Below are 12,624 nucleotides of genomic sequence, written 5' to 3' on the forward strand. Positions count from 1 at the left end.
ACAGAGTCCGAGCTTCATTTATCATTTCTTGGGATGAGAAGGACCAAGTGTACATGTAGTATCTCAGTGCTATGGTGCTCCTGGGTCTTTGAGGCAGAGTTGTGTAGGAACCAAGAGAAATCTGTGCCCCTGTGTTTGCTATCAATTATCTTTGAATTGTTGCCAGTGACTTCAAGGTCTCCAATGGTGATGTCAAAGTTCTGGTTAAAAACCATGAGGATAAGGTATTTCCAGTTACTTTTAAATGGTACTATACTCATTTTATACACACAAAATTGGAGACATTCCCTTCCTTAATTTCCCTTCTTGTGCTGGACTTTGAAGCTGGCAAGGGATATGTCCAACTTTTGGTCTGTCATTCATCAGTCCCTAAAAGTTGCTGGAAGGTCTTAGAACATGATGGTTTTAATGGGAGAATCGGTGAAGGTCAAGGATGTGAGTCTTGCACCATCTAAGGACCAGTCCTGTGGAAAATTTCCTTTCTTAGTGGATTTTAGAGTTGGTTTGTTTTTTTTTTTTTCCCCTGCAGCATGGAATTATCTGATTATCATCTGATACAAGACATGTTAAGAAAGTACAGGGAGGAGGCAGAGCGTGTGTTGATTCAGGTGACCTGTGTGTGACACTTCATTCAGGCTCACAATCAGGAACGGATTAGGAGGTTTTATCCTGAACTTTGCTTGCAAATGAAGGAGTGTGACAAGTCTAACATAAAAGCTGTTGTGGGCCTGGAAGGAAATAAATTTCTCTGCATGTCTGAGATGTCCAGGCATGTGACAAGTGGAGCAGTGTGGAGTGCCAGCAGAGTGTGTGTGCTGGAGCAGTGCTGGCCCTGGCTGTGTTGGTTGTGTCTCTATTAGCACAAGGAGACAGTCAGGGAGGAGAAGTCAAGTACTGCACAGTACTTCAGCTGTGCTTCACACTCCCTGCTTGTCCTTGAGAAAATCATTTCATCTCAATGCTTCATCAGCCCAGTTGCACAAAACATTTGGTGCTGTTGTGTATTATCACCTTTGCCCAACCTTGCCTTTTTATTCTAGAGACCCTATGGAGCAGATAGATGCTCTCTTTGGTTGTGAATTCTTCATCACAATAAGTCATCATTCTTGGTGGGATGGGCTGCAGTGCCCTAGTTAGTGCTAATAACAATACTACTACTAAGTAGATAGTGTAATGAGAGAACTTTGCCCAGATTTGATTTTTCAAAACTAAAAACTCACTCGTACAACCTAAACAGTTTTGTATGTTATTGTAATTAATGAAACCCAGGTGCCCTAGCTGTCTTCTTGTTCTTGTTTTAACACAACTGCTTGTAAACTGACACATGTCAAGTTTTAATTTAGAGGAAACTTTTCAGGCTGTGTCACTGAATAAAACCCCAAACATTCACTTATTATGAAAACCTTGAAAGTCACTTAGAGATTGCCATGCTGTTTGATTCTGTTAGCACAGCCTCTCCTGCAGCAGAGGCTGCTCGTTTGCCTCCATGGGATGCTGCCACTCATGTTTGAATTGAAGCCACTTGTGTCTTATTGCAAATTTGCATAAGAGACAGAGATGATGCTTCATGAATCCCAGATAATGGAATTTGGACATGCAAGGCTCCATCCCCAGAGAGGGGAAAGGCAAAAAAAAAAAAAAAAAAACCAAAACAAAACAAAACAAAAAAAAAAAAAATAGAAAAAGAGACTGAAAAATAGCAGTGAGAGCTGTGGCCCAATTCAACGAGGTAATTAAGTGCCCAGCCTGTCCTTGAGCACGTGAGCAAAATTACTGAATGTATTGTACTTCTGTGCTCTTAGTTAGGCACCTTTTGAAGTGTCTTGTTAAACGGAGAGTGATTTTTTGTTACCAGAATAAAGAAGTCAACACATTGAAGGTAGAGGTCACCAAGTGGTGATGAAAATAAAGATGTGCTCGAGCCATTGATAGCTTTCAGAAGAGTGGCAAGCACTGGAGTTACATATTTAACACTTAGGACACACTTCAAACCTGGAAATCATCCTAGCCAGATTTTCTCTGCTTTTGCCACTGGGTATTGGGGGACTGCAAAAATATCAGATCCCTCACATTCACTGGAGAAAATTGAAAGCACAAGGAAAATGCTATGTCTTAATCAGTGAGCAAAGCTTAATGGGCTGTGGTAAAAAATCAGGAGTTGTGCAATGCTTAATTTTGATATATTAGGTGAGGTACTATAGCAAATAAACGGGCCGAGTGCTAAACGTGGATAAATAGCTTGATCTCCAGGCTCCTGGTCTCTGAATATTTAAAGGGAAAAAAAAATCTAAGCTCCAAAGTATTCACAAACTGAACTATTTAATGGCAGGCAGAATAATCCACAGAGCTGGGATATGTTACTGCATTCAGTAGTGCCAACTCCATTGAAGAAAGTTGTAAACCCATGTGTTTCTTTCATACCTCTGTCTCCCCTGGTGTTGATACAGGATTTAAATTCAAAATCTATGAAGGGCTAAAGCTAAAGCTCAAAATCATTTTCCGTGTTTGCCTGTCTCAAATTAAAACTGTGTTTTGTTGACAAAATTTGGAAAGGTTTGAGATTTGGCAGACCTGGTTGTCCCTGTGCTTACATTAATGTGTCAGCACCTCATTAATCATTTATTAAACTGTAGTGTGCCTTTCCCTCTTGCTACAGTCTGTGTTTTAGGATGCCTTGGTGCCCGTTCCACATACACTCTGGCTGTCCCCTCCCCCTAATTTTATGATTTCTCCACAAATTAGTTTTAGCATGTGCTTTAACTTGAACATATCCCAGTCGTTTCAAAATCAAAATGAGGAGAGTGTAGTATTTTTTTAGATTAAAAAATATGAGTAGAACTTGTAAGTATGTAAGTGCTCTGTAGCAATCCAAGTAGGTAACTGTGGCACACAATATTCGAGGTGTATTTTTTCACTCTTAATAATTAGAGGCATTAATATTTCCTTAGCTCAGTGTGCATTCAGTGTTCCTCTATAAATGAGAATTTTCATTTAAAGAATTGAGCAGCAAGAGTGTGCTGCTTCTTACAGGTGTGCTATGAATAATCATTTTTTTTTTTCAAACAGACACATAAGAGGTTTTTTTTTTCTGCATTTCCTGAGACTGGAAACAGTTTCTCTTGGGGATTCCATTTATAGTTTCTGCTGCTAACGACACCAAAGAACCACACCAATGCGGTCTCTTCATAGTAAATCAAACTGTTCAGGAGGGAGGTAGGAGGACATTGCTAAGTAATTCAAAATATGTTGCATCAACAGTTTTGAAAACCTGAGGAGGGGGAAATTAAATGTAGCTTTACTCACATAAAACCTCAACAGGATTGTTTCCTCAAGCTTTTATGTAGAAAGTTGCATGTATAGCAACAGCTGCTTAGATACAAGACTTTCACAGGTTTGAGAATTACCTTACTGTTACTACTCTTGATTCATTATTTTTCTGGAATCCCATTTCTAAGAATGTTAAAAGTTTTGGCTTCAGCCCAGAATTGATCAGCTTCAGTGGGAAGTCTGTGTGTGCCTATAGGGTTTTGGAACTGGGGAAAATATTTTAGCTTGTAGCCATTTTTATTAATTGTAATTTTGTTAATTTTCATATCCATCTAATCAGTCCCATAGAAGAAGATAAGGTGCTGGCATAAATCATGAAGCTGTGACAGGCAATGCCAAGGATTTGGCTCAAAATCCCACTTGCAAAGAATTTACAATTGTTGCAAGTGCACAAATAAGATTGCAAACCCCGAGCCACTTACTATAAGATCATATTTTATTGAAAATATCATAAACTTTATTCTACCCCTCAGGAATTCAATGGATAAATTACTTTTGAAATCCCTTTTGGAATTTTATATATAGGGCTTGAGTTTTTTCCTCTCCTTAGTTTGATTTCAGAAAAACTTATCTGTAGTATTTGGTGCTTTCTTTTCCCCAAATTTCCATCTGTTGGAGCTCTTGAATCATTTATTCTGTATTTTAATATCTTTCACTTAAAACATGCACAAAAATCTATTGCTTAGAATTCCATCTGAGGGATGGGGTTAGGATCTTTTAGATGTAAAATATTCTCTTTTGTATTCCTCTTTTTTTTTGAGAGAAAGACTTCAGGATCAGCTCTGGGCAGTTTAGTAGCTTTGAGTATTTTAATGGGGGGCCAGAAACAGGTAGAAAATTTTTCCTTTCACTCTTTATTTTTTCTTTTTTTTTTTCAGCTCCAATTCAAGTGATGAAATTGAATAGTTGTAAGCGATCCTTTAAGTGTCCCCATTTGACCAACTTTGAGAGGCAGCAGCTTCCTGAGAGAGTTGAAGCAATGTTTGCCAATCCTTGTAAAGCATTTCACCTCTTCAGAGGCTAAAGCCTCTCAAAACCAAGAACAATTAAAGCGAGAGCCTTTCAGAGCGACTGGGGAATTCAGCAAAATAAATCAGAAATCCTCTGCCGTGGCTCTGGAGGCTTGCCTCATTATAAGAGCAGATCTATTAGCCCTCTTGCCATTGTCTTTCATTTCTCAAGTGAGGTGATTCTAATTAAATTAATCTGCATGTCAATCTATCGGTGATCAATCAAAAGGGCTGAGGTCCCCCTTTGCGGCGCTGTGCTTGCGGCTGACAGGGGCTGATAATGGAGGAAGAAATAAACTGTCGAGCAAAGTTAATTAGTCAACATAATAGGTGGATTAAACAGGAGCTGCTGATTGCTGTTTCACATGTCGAAGCATGAGGTGGGAGCTGAAACTGCAATTAACAGACAATTATTATATTTGGTTGTAAGAGGTCGCATGAATAAACATATCTCTGTGGGTTTCAGTCTTTAATCCCTTTCCCTGTTTAATGTAAGGAGAAGTGTAGGTCATTTCTTCTTGTTTTAGTCAAAGTTCTCAAAGGCGACACGTGCTCCTGGCAAGCCAGCAGTCAGCTGAAGGCCAAATCTATGGCTGGGGTAAAACCTGGGAATGCCATACTTTTCCTGGGAAAAGGCTGTGGGAGGGGTGGCTGAATGAAAGCCAGGGAGCCTCTGAGACTGCTTGGTCTGAATGGGGTAGGAGGAGACGTGGTGTGATGAGCTCACAGCTCTGCAAGGGACTTGTTTCTCCAGGATATTTCATGGCTCATGTGCCCTCTGCCTGGACAGGAATTTCCTTTAGGAGCAGAGTTGAGGAGTGTGAAGCTGGGTCTTCAACTCTAGACCATCATTTACCTGCTTGTCCCTGCTGGGTTGGCTCCTCTCTGCCCTGGGCAGCTCTGGGGAGCAGGAGTGTCTGACCCTTCCTGCAGGGCAGTCCTGCTGTGTCTCCCTCACCTTGCCTCAAATCAAATCCCAGGCGCTGACATTGAGATAAGTTGAGAAATACAAATAATTCTAACACTGGATGAATAGGGTTGTGTTCTCCAGATCAAGACCCCACTGTCAAGAGTGTGTGTGTGTGTGTGTGTACACAAACATGCCTGTATGTACTCCTTAAGAAAGAGCTCGGGAGAAATTTGGGCAAGTCCAACAACCTGCAGTTGCTGAGGGGAGAGCAGCAGAAAAGGGTGGGGGAGAGGCAGGCAACAACTCTTGTTATAACTTCACAAAATACACTTTTGTTTTCTTTTATTCTGAATCGATTCTCATTTGCAATGTCAACATCTCTATCTACTTCAGCGTGGAAACTGAAGGATAATTTAGGGTGAAACACAGCTGCCCTTGTATATAGGGGAAAAAATACTTAATAAAGATCCTCTTGTTGAAATGATGGTTAACAGTGTGCTGTCTGCCACGCAGCTACAAACTCTGCAATTTGACTTAAAACTGCATCAAAAGCTTTCGATGCCAAAGACCCGCTCATCAATAGTGCCTCTTGTTAGATTTGTACAGCATAAGCACCAGTTATTATGTGAAATAGCTTTGCAATTTTCTGCAGCTCCCAGCTGTTATTTATTTAACTGCGTTCATTACACTCTGCGCTTTTTAAAAAACACACGGATTTATCCAAAATTTTCCTCCATCTCTCCCGTGTGCTTACAGGTCGTGGTGTCTACAACAGTCAATGTTGATGGCCACGTGTTGGCAGTGTCAGACAATATGTTTGTGCACAACAATTCCAAGCACGGGCGGAGAGCTCGAAGACTCGATCCCTCGGAAGGTACGCCTTCTTATCTGGAACATGGTAGGCAAATCATTTTCATTGGTTGGCATTGCTACTTTAAATGTGGATTTATTTGGTTTGTGTCTCTGCCTGCTGGTTTCAAAATTGTCCTGTAAGAGTTTATTATCTCTGGGGCCAGGCATTTGAAAGGGACCGGCCTTCAGACCAAAGAGGGAATTTTTCAAGTAGGTCAGCTCTAAATGTAGTGAAATGACCAAAAAATAAGCAAACATGGGTGCAGAGGTTGTCCTGTGTGCCAGTAAAATGGGCTGATTTCTTTTTAAATGTTGGTTGCATTTATTCAGCACCCAAAATTGGAGCCTGATTTTTTCTCCAGACTGCCCTGATTTTTGACTGTGCGTCTAAAGAATATTGCGTATTTTCAGAAGTGCTCAGTACCCAAATTTTGGATTGCATTTCTTCTATCTATAGGGTGCTGAGCTGTCTAGGAGATTCATCTGTTCCTTTGAATCGCCCTAAATGAAAGCAGAGCCCTTTTGGAAATCCATCTGCTTACTTAAGCCATGGATGAATGTTCTTTTCTGGCTCCAGCTGTGCCAGCTGAGGACGTTGCTTTTCCCACAGCTGTTTGTCTCCCCTCCCTGCTCCAGGCTATTCTTCACCATGGTCATGCCAGCTAGGATGGTTGTGTGCTTGCTCCCTGGTCTCCTCCAGGCCAATGAATTTCATTTAAATTAAGCCACTTAAATAATCAGTCTTTGCCAATCTGGCTTGTTGCTGAAATGATTGAAGGAGAAATGGCACAAGGCAATTTGGCAATTTGGCTTTTCTGAAAGCACAGTAAACTCCACCAAGGGTGGGATGGGGGCACGTGGCTGGAAGCAGCCTGGGGACAGTAATCTCTTCTGTAAGGTCAGCTGGTCCTGGAAGGGACCATCTGCTGGTGACTCTAGGTGCTTAAAATGGGAGTTGTTGAGTGCAAATGTACTTTGAAAAATCTGGATTTGATTAATGTTTTGTTTTGCTCTTTGTCCTCAAAGTTGATGAGTACTGCTGAAAAACAAAACAAAAACAGAGGGCATTTCACTCCCCTCTCCCTGTTCCAGCTTGGTAGAATAGCTCTTTGTCTTCAAAGCTGTTTGTAATCCTAAATTCAATAGGTGCTTGCTCCCTCTAAGAGATGTGTACCCTCAGCTCCTATTGAAGTTGCTGAGTGTAGAAGGCACCAGTCCTTTATGCTGGTTTGTTTCACAAATATTTGCCAAGGATCTGATGAATAATTGAATAGATTTTTCCAAAGAGTTTGAAGAAACCAGATAAAATTTTCTCTGGGAAAGCAAATGCCACTCAGAAAAATGTTAACTAGATATGTTAAAAGAAATTATTAATGCTGAGAAATGGGAAAATGTGTGGGTTTCTACTGCTCAGTGGATTCCTGTGGAAATACTTTTCTATTCTGTTTATGCTTTCAGGCATCAGTCCTGCAAGCACTTATGCATATATTTAAGATTATGCTCACATATGGTCCTGTTGGGATCAATGAGGCTTCTTGTGTCAGAGAAGCTGAGGGTATTGATAAGTGTTTGCAGAATCGGGTCTGTAGTTCACACTTACTAACCTAAAATTCTTAGCTCAGCAGCGTTTCTCATTATATAAACATAACTTACATCTGTATTTATTTAGCTCTAACTTTTTATGTAGGCTACGAGCCATTTTCAGCCATAATTCATGTTATAGAATTTTTTTTTCATCCTGCCAACAACCTAATTTAATAAACAAACCACTGTCATAATTTTTACTGAAATTTATAAGGAATGTATGAACTCTGTCTTTATTAATTAGCAGAAGGCATTACAAAGGGAAACTTCTTTCTGTTCAACTTTGTAGTCTTTCCACTAATTCTAGTCTTAAAAAAACACTCCTATTTTTTTTTTCCTTATATTCCTACTAAAGTAGTAGCCATATTTTTTTTCTTTTTTCCCCATTGCAGTTTTCTCAGTGCATGCTTTTGGTCGAGGCAGTACTTCATTTCTCTTACATAAATGCCCTTATTCTCAGGCACTGTGGTGTCTCATTTTACCACAGCTGTCATTCCCACTCCTACAACCTGGGGGATTCTGTTGGCAAAAAGCAACAACAACAAAAAAAGATAATTCTGTACTTACGTAGCTGCACACACCTGAGTTGCTGTGCTGATATTAAAAGTCAACATCTGCAAAATATCTCCATGTGTACATTTTGGGGGAAAGGTGATTTTTCTAATCTGCTTTCCCAGGCACCTCTCAAGCAACCTCATAAAGCAACTGCTAGTAAATTCTTACTTTTGAATAACAACCTTCACACTATGAAATTGCTCGCTTCCCAAAGGCTTGGTGCAGTGTTTCTTTTTAACCTAAGTCCTTCAGTCCAGCTCTCCAAGAATTCTCTGAACATGTGAGTCCAAGAAGCAGAAAAAAAAATAAATTAAAAATCCAGTAACTGTTGTTATGATGTTATTAGGTATCTAAAACACTTAACTAAATAAATAAAAATAAAGGAAAAGGCTTAATGCTACTGAATTTTGGACAAGACCCATTGGAACAGATGACAGTTTCCTCCACTGAAATTAATTTTTGCTTTCAGTTCTAGTCACAAAATGTATTATTATTGTCCAGTTTTTGGAAGTTTTATTTTGGGTAATACCAAAGGCAGTTTGTTTGCCTCTCCTTTCCCAGTTTTTCTGCCTCCCTCAGGGGAAGGACAGATTGCCCTGAGCTGTGTCCATAAGCAGGGAGATGGGCAGTGAACGTGGTCTTGGTTTGTCTCTGGTTCATTGCTCTGCTGAGCAGCTACTCATTTTGTAAAATCTGGGATCTGACTATAATGTACCCTTGACCAAATGTATTCCTGGGGACTTTTCCAGATTTTTAACTTCTTAACACAAATATCTGATGGCAATAGAGATGAATGCCTGACTGTGAGGGCTGGGAAAGGGGAGACAGAATGTAACAAGGTGTGCTGGATGTCGAGTTTACTTAGACAATATCCAGATTATTTTTCCTTATAAACTTGTGTTTGCTGCTCTGAAACACATAGTTACAGTTTTTGTGACATCTAAAAGTTATTTTGGGGGCCAAAAAGCTGGAAAGAAAGCTGCACTCCCAAGCCACTCAGGAGCCCAGTGTCTCCACATTTGGGTTTCACCATCTCATTAGCAGGTAGCCTGGATTATTTCTGGGACATCCAACACATCTTTATTTATATCTTGCTTGTCAGAGTTTTCACTCAGTAAAGGGAAGGTTCTTTTTTGCAGCTCCTTTCTCTGAATTTAACCAGGACCCCAGATCCTGGTTTTGTATCCACATGCTGCCCCCTTGACGCCAGTGGATTAAGCAGCTCATCTTTCAAAAAACATATCTATCTTTTAAAAGTAATAGCTGGCAGAGGCCAATTATTATTTCATCCATCTCTGTGTGGTATAAATAGGGTAAACCACAGTAATCTGTGGTTTTCAATAATTATCACTTTTTCATTCACAAATAGTTGGATCCTCACTGGTTTTATATTTATGGTAAACCAGAAAGCCGGTGTGGTTGACCTTTCCAAATTATATATATATAGTAAGATGTATAGTCAAGAGCCAACAGGCCCCAACCAGTAGGATATATTTCAGCTTGTAGTTCATCCCAGGGTGTCAATTTTAAAAGCAAAATCTTCCCAATAAAATTTAAGTGATGAACTTACGGAAGGGGAGAGTTCTGGCAGGGCTTGCAACAGCTCATTTCAAGTTTACCAGCAATAAATCCACTGCAAAGTTTCCATTTAAAATTCTCATATCATTGCAAAGTAAAAATCCTTTTTTCTCCCCAAATCTTTTGAATGTCTTTACAAGAATGTGAAGCCAATTGCAGCATCAGTTTCTCTATTATTTTTCCTCACTGGCAGAATGCAATGCCCTCGAAAAATGATAGTCCCTGAGACCCTGTCAGTTTGCATGCTCTAACACTTTATTATCTAATGATCTAATATGCAACAAGGCAAAGAGGGGGTGCTTATCACCCTGACAGGATGCCTAAGAGAAGTGACTAAATTACTTTATGTACCATTAGCACTAGCTGCCAGGGTGAACTCACTGCGAGCATTTATGCAAATATTCCTGAATACATTCAAGTGGCCTTGTCAGGAGGATGACTGACAAGCAGCTTAAATGCCTGGGTTTTTAAAGGGACAGTTTTATTTCTTTTTTCTTTTCCTTCTTCTCCATGGGAGAGCACAGAAGAATTAGGTGATGGTGAGCTTTGCTGACAATTTGGTTCTGAGTCAGCTCAACAACAGCAGCAGATGAAAGATTCAGGGTAGAAAAAGACACAAATTACAAGATGTGATGTCAGAGTTTGCAGGTGGAAATTGAGATAACCATGATTTCCAAAGCAATGCCCTGCTGTTATTTAAATATGAAATATACACAAATCTCTGTGTGATTATATCTAAAATAAATCATTATGTAGCAAAACCATTACTGCTGTTTGCCTTAAACTGGAAAGGATAGTGCATGGCTGGTTATTTGATCACTCTATTGTAGTACCTGAGACAGCCAAGCTTTTACAGTTTTGTTTTAGCTCATGACAACAATGAATGACTCCAACTGTTTGTCTGCAGGTGCAAAACCTCCTACAAGAAATAAAAAGATTAGTGGCTCTGCCTCAGCTGGACATGACAGGTAGATCCTGTTGTCAGCAATGGGACACTTAAAGAGCTTTTCTTGCCAGTCCTGCCCATCCTGGGCCATCTAAGAGCTCACAGTTACTGCACAATCACAGATTTTCCACTGAGTCCTCAGATTTGAAAGCAAAAATGATTGCCCTAGTGAACTGGGTATTTTCTGTTTGGATTATTTAAAAAAGGAAATATTCCCCCCACCTTATAAACTATTTGAGAGGATAATCTTTAAAATAAAGCTTTGAGTCTGACTGTCCTGAGGTCTCATTTCTAGTCTGCCTGTAACAGAATTGTTGAGGACAGACACTGAATACCATGAATACAGTTGCATGTCATGAAAGATGCTCAAAAATCTGACTTAGTGAACTTCTTGTGCCCTAAGTGTCCCTGGCACAACTTTAACCATTACATTTTGGGCAGTGTGTAGAGTTGTGAAGAGGATGACCCTATCAGCTCCATTTTAACCATTTCATCCCTCAATTCCTTGGTGCCTATCTCTGTGCTAGTTGATGAAATTATCACCCCAAGACAGAATGCTGACTGAAGCAAAAATTTTAGCAAGTTGAAGTGGGTTAGTCTTTAACACTTGATACATTTTACCCTTAGTTTGGTAAATATTCAGGTTCTTCACCAAAGTTAGGGACTACTGCATTTAAAAACTATCTGGGTTTAAACAAAGAAACATAAAACTTTGACTTGTTTCATCCATGGGTGGAAGCACCTGTTATAGTTTAGTGCTGAGCTTAAGAATGTTTTTGTGCTTATATGAAAAATATAAACACACAAGCTTTTTCTGCATCATATCATTCCTTATAGAGAAATGCAGTGGGCTTGATTTATTATTTAGAAGGGAAATATTGAAAAAAATATTAGGATTCTACCACTCTACTTGAGGGGATCTTGTGAGTTATGTCTGCTTTCTAATTTATTTTCTATGAGGGAAGAATACCTTGGGTTGTTGGACATCTCTATGCATACACAGGGGAAAAAATGTGACTTTCAGAACATTGCACAACATGGATAGTAATAACAGTAAGTGAGCCTTGATATACTGAAGGATTGCAAAACTTCAAGCTGGAAATAATTTTCTTTATTTTTGCCAAGTTGTCTTTTTCATATCGGTTCCTTCATAAATGCAGTGACTCATAAATTCAGGCAATTTTTAACATAATGGCTTGTTATGTGTTCTTGGAGCTTGACCTCACTGAGTGTATAATATTAACCTTTTCAGTGCCCTGTGGACTTATACTGGTTCACAAAATTAGGGAATGGTTTGGGACTGGAAGGAAGTTCTAGAGATCATTCTGTCCAACCCCCTGCTAAAACAGGTTTGCCTAGAGAAGGTTGCACAGGATCCCATCCAGTCAGATTTTTAATATCTTCAGAGAAGGAGACTCTCCAGCCTCTCTGGGCAGCTTGGTCCAGTGCTCTGTTACCCTTAAAACAAATTTTTTTCTCATAATCAGATGGAACTTCTAATTCAAGTGAAAAAACCAGAACTGGGTTAGTTCAACTTGGGTGGGGTTGGAGCATCTCCCCTCCAAAGAGACAAAACATGGCCAGAGAGTTAAGATGCTTCATTTGAGAGAATTGATAGATAAAGGCTTTTGGTGATCTCAGCAAGATTTTAACTCTGTGCCCAGTTCTCTGTTGCAAATGTTGAGTAAGGACATGATATTTTCCCAAAAAATGTATGGCGGGTCAGGGAGAGGTTAAGGTTTGAGTAATTCCTCAAAGGAACTGAGGATGAGGATGAGGGTCTCTGATGGGTGATGTGCAGGATGTCAGGCTGGGTGATCAGAATGGTCTATTCAGGAGTGAAACCTTGGGATCCATCAGAT

At 39.8% G+C, this 12,624-nt stretch overlaps 1 protein-coding gene across 7 annotated transcripts in view; it reads left to right on the forward strand.

Annotated features, from left to right (window-relative positions):
- EBF1 (EBF transcription factor 1) overlaps nucleotides 1–12,624 on the forward strand; it is a 263,837-nt gene that overhangs the window by 169,678 nt on the left and 81,535 nt on the right. For 4 of the 7 annotated variants that reach the window (XM_056502104.1, XM_056502106.1, XM_056502100.1 and 1 more), the window contains exon 8: nucleotides 6,004–6,145. In XM_056502104.1, the coding sequence (XP_056358079.1) occupies nucleotides 6,004–6,145 (142 nt within the window). The remainder of the gene's footprint in view (nucleotides 1–6,003; nucleotides 6,146–12,624) is intronic. The other 3 variants (XM_056502107.1, XM_056502103.1, XM_056502102.1) reach the window with 1 other exon arrangement.

The sequence above is a fragment of the Oenanthe melanoleuca genome, chromosome 13 (assembly GCF_029582105.1).
Source record: "Oenanthe melanoleuca isolate GR-GAL-2019-014 chromosome 13, OMel1.0, whole genome shotgun sequence".
In the NCBI taxonomy this organism is placed as follows: domain Eukaryota; kingdom Metazoa; phylum Chordata; class Aves; order Passeriformes; family Muscicapidae; genus Oenanthe; species Oenanthe melanoleuca.